This window comes from Patiria miniata, unplaced genomic scaffold (assembly GCF_015706575.1).
Source record: "Patiria miniata isolate m_02_andy unplaced genomic scaffold, ASM1570657v1 HiC_scaffold_9, whole genome shotgun sequence".
NCBI lineage: Eukaryota > Metazoa > Echinodermata > Asteroidea > Valvatida > Asterinidae > Patiria > Patiria miniata.
This window is the reverse complement of record NW_024037076.1, coordinates 22,895,073-22,898,823: the sequence shown is the minus strand read 5'-3', so window position 1 is coordinate 22,898,823 and position 3,751 is coordinate 22,895,073. Positions and strand designations below refer to the sequence as shown.

Here is a 3,751-nt window from a genome sequence, read left to right as displayed (position 1 = left end):
ATCATTTTTCCCGCCCAGGGACGATTTCTAGCCTTTTCTCTCTCTTGTTGACAGCAGTATCACGTGACTAAATCTAATAAATATTGATACAAACCCAGTCACCGCTCGTCGAGGGCACGTGACCGATGGCACGCGTTTGTCAGTGATGCGTGGTACAGTGCATGCAAGTCACACAGCTATCGGTCCCGTCATTTCAGAGAGAAACGCGGCACATGTCACGTCGACAGCACTCAATGCGGTTCTCATACCTTTTACTCCACTGTTCTCGCTGATGAACAACAAATTTGAATTGATTTTTTTTTTTAATTTGTCATTCTGTGATTTTCTGATTGACGAGGGAATCGTCTTCTTTACAGAACCGAGAGAGGATACACTGCGGTACAAACAAACAATGAGGATGTGTTCTTATGCACGATAGCATTGATGCAGCGAGACTGGAGACAGCGACATTGCAATAATTGCAAAGTGTTTTAATATCACACGGTCCGTTTGGTGGAGCCATTTGTTCATAGAATTGACTACAGAGATAAACACCAGACATCAGCAGTATACATCAAGCGCTGAGTTACAGAACAAGCTTAGGATCTTCGGATTTCAGCCGACTGAATGTGGTGATTTAGTCAGATCTACTGATTAGAAAAACCTATCTTCAAGAGTCATCTAACGTTATCTCCAGGAAGTAAAAGTTTGTTCTCTTGATCTCAGCCACGGTATCTGACTCCTGCCGCCAGCATGGATGACACCACCCATTGGCCTAACGTCTCCGTAAACTGCTCACAGGGAAACTGGACGACGGAGAATTGTACGGATGACTATGGCCCATCGGAAGATTTTAAAGATTGGGGAGGAATTGTGGCAGGAGTGTTCCTACTAATCGTCTGTGTGATGGGTCTTATTGGTAACAGCATGGTCATCTTTGTGGTACTGCGCTACGCCAAGATGAAAACAGTAACTAATTCCTACATCTTGAACCTCGCCATTGCTGACGATCTTTTCATGATTGCATTGGTGTTTCTCTCCATAGCAACTTTAGCTGGTAACAATTGGGTGTTTGGCCCGGTTATGTGCCACGTGGTATACGCCATTGATGGTTTGAATATGTTTACTAGTGTTTTTTGCTTGACTGCCATGAGTATGGATCGTTATGTAGCTGTTTGCCATGCACGGAGGGTTCGCGGATACCGCACCTTACGACTTGCGACCTGCGTTAACATTGGTGTATGGTTCTTAGCGCTGGCTGCTGCTAGTCCTATGAACATCGTACTGCGTTACGATCCCGAAGATTTAGCTTGCCATTTCAATTTTAACGCAGTATTTGGTGACGACTACTACGCAGTCGACTTAACACAGAAACTGTTCATGATCTACACGTCCTTAATGGGTTTCGTCATTCCACTCTTCATCATCTGCGTGTGCTATTCAAGTATCGTCATGCGACTGAGAAAGATTGGAGCAAGAACCGGTAAAATGAAGAAATCAAAGAAAGTGAACCGTTTAGTGTTTTTCGTCGTGTTGGCTTTCTTTATGTGTTGGTGGCCGTTTTATGTCTGGCGTACCGTTGTCGTGTTTGTACCAAGCATCAGGCAACACTGGCACAATTCAATACTTATGTCTGACTTTACCATGTGTTTGAGTTATCTGAACAGCTGTGCTAATCCACTGTTGTACGGATTTCTTAGCGGCAACTTCAAGAAGAGTTTTAAGAAAGTTTGGAGTTGTTCAAAAGAGGAGGTCCTGAATGGACCGGTAACGCGACGGACTCCAACCCCAGCCCAGCCCATGTAACACCACACACCTGCTGAGGCTTGGACCAGACCACATATAGCTTGACGTAGTACGAACACTGAACATGCATCTACATCAGCATAACTATTGACAACATCCGCATAAGACGGTCTCACCGACCAAAGTAAAATTGTAGATTTTGAATCGAAATTCATGACCTTCCTTATTGTATATCCATCGAAGAAAATCTCATCATTGTACTTTGGCAGCGGTATACCTTTAGCAAAAATGTGCAAATAAATCAGAAGGTGCCATCATTCAAATTCTGGAAAAGGAATCAAATAAAGGTCCCGTCTTCAAACGGGTTTAATGTCGGAGAGAAGCGTTTTACCTCATTTCCATAAGAAGATGATGTTTAATGTTAGTGGAAAAAGCTTCTTTCACATGGTTTTTATTTGTATTCCAACAATTTGACATTTGTTGGTCGAGTTATCGAATGATGCGGCTGGTATCGTTTTATTTGCGCACACAGCCATAATGCCATACAGTCGGTATACACGTGATTTGAATGGCTGTAAACTGTATTTATTGCACATGTCACTGTAATTGCCTTACCAACGTGTAACCCACTGGTCACCCATGTTAAATCCTGTATGTATCCCAACGGTACCCAGTGTAACCCACATGAAACCTACATATGTAACCCATATGTTACCCATGTGTGCTCAACATGTATCCCGCATATCCCACGTGTATACCACATGTTACTCATATTTATCTTGTATGTAACTCACACGACACCCATGCATCCCACCTACATAATAAGCACATTCACTATCACGCTGTGTTCAAGCACATCAAAATTCTAAAAGCACAAGCGTATCAAAACAATTTCTATAATGTTCTATGAACATAAAAGGAAGTGCCTATACACGTAGTTGTAGACCAAAAAATATGTGATGTGATATTTGTGTATTCTGCCTTTTGTTTCATTTTCTCTGTATAATTCGATTTTGTCAAGTTTATGCAAAGAATAGTTATGCAAAATCGAGAAAGCACTTTATTTTTCTATAACACTTTCGTTTTGAATTAAATCTTCTCAGAAGTAAATGAGTCCCAATCTAATGACATTGAACATATTTAACAGGCTAAACTTTTTTTGGTAAATTACCAGAAAATGAATTTCAAATTTAGGCGTTGTAATATGCGATGTCAGGTTGCCAAATCCGTAAAAGATTATTCTTATTTTGGCACATATTTTATAATGGAACTTACATTCATCTACACTGCCCTTTGAGCAATTTAGATTGGCGTTTATACACGTCACGTTTGATTAAAATTATCTGCCCTCTGTTGATTGGAATCACCGACTGGCAGGCAGGAAGGGAATAACTCTGAAAACAGTCTCAGCATATTGGATATGAAAAAGAATGTGCTCGTAGAAAGGATATTATTGCCATGATGTTAAATCGATCCCACTGGCAAGATCGCATTTTCTTCAGCCTTCTTATCAGCGGCAATTTACCCCCCCCAAAAAAAAAGGGGGGGGGGAGAAGGCTTAAAGCCAACAATGTAGATTGTTGTGCTTTAGCCTCACAAAAATCGATATGTGCATCAGCGTCGAAGTCGCATTTCTCTTTAATGTGAACACATTTACATATTATCAAACTTATTCCACGTGGAGCGCGAAACCGCCCGGTTACCTCTCTTCGCCGTTCCCACTGACACGGACCACCTGAAGGGCAATGTCTCATCGGGGACTCCTTAACCAAACCCTAAATGTCCCCCAGAGGACTCCTTACCTTGCACGAATGACATGTTGTTCATCAGCTCGAGTGCAGAAGGTCAACATCGATCTCGAAACACTCAAGCCACGGGGATACGGTTTGAGACATGTTTGGGTTATCAAGCCCCTGGGTATAAGGACAGGAAATACATTTCACACTAGGTTGGTTATAAAAGGTCTCAAAAAACCGACTCTTTTACAATTATACAAGGGACCACCATTACTGAGTTTTTTAAAATC

At 41.7% G+C, this 3,751-nt stretch overlaps 1 protein-coding gene across 1 annotated transcript; it reads left to right on the top strand.

Moving 5' to 3' along the window:
* The first annotated feature begins 207 nt into the window (after window positions 1–207).
* Window positions 208–3,251, top strand: LOC119720193 (somatostatin receptor type 4-like). Its single transcript, XM_038189772.1, has one exon. The coding sequence runs from the start codon at window positions 733–735 to the stop codon at window positions 1,783–1,785; it is 1,053 nt and encodes a 350-aa protein (XP_038045700.1). The 5' UTR covers window positions 208–732; the 3' UTR covers window positions 1,786–3,251.
* Window positions 3,252–3,751: the final 500 nt, after the last annotated feature.

Coding starts and splice junctions, on each gene's coding strand:
- LOC119720193 (XM_038189772.1), top strand. CDS start 733: ATGGATGACACCACCCATTGGCCTAACGTCTCCGTAAACTGCTCACAG.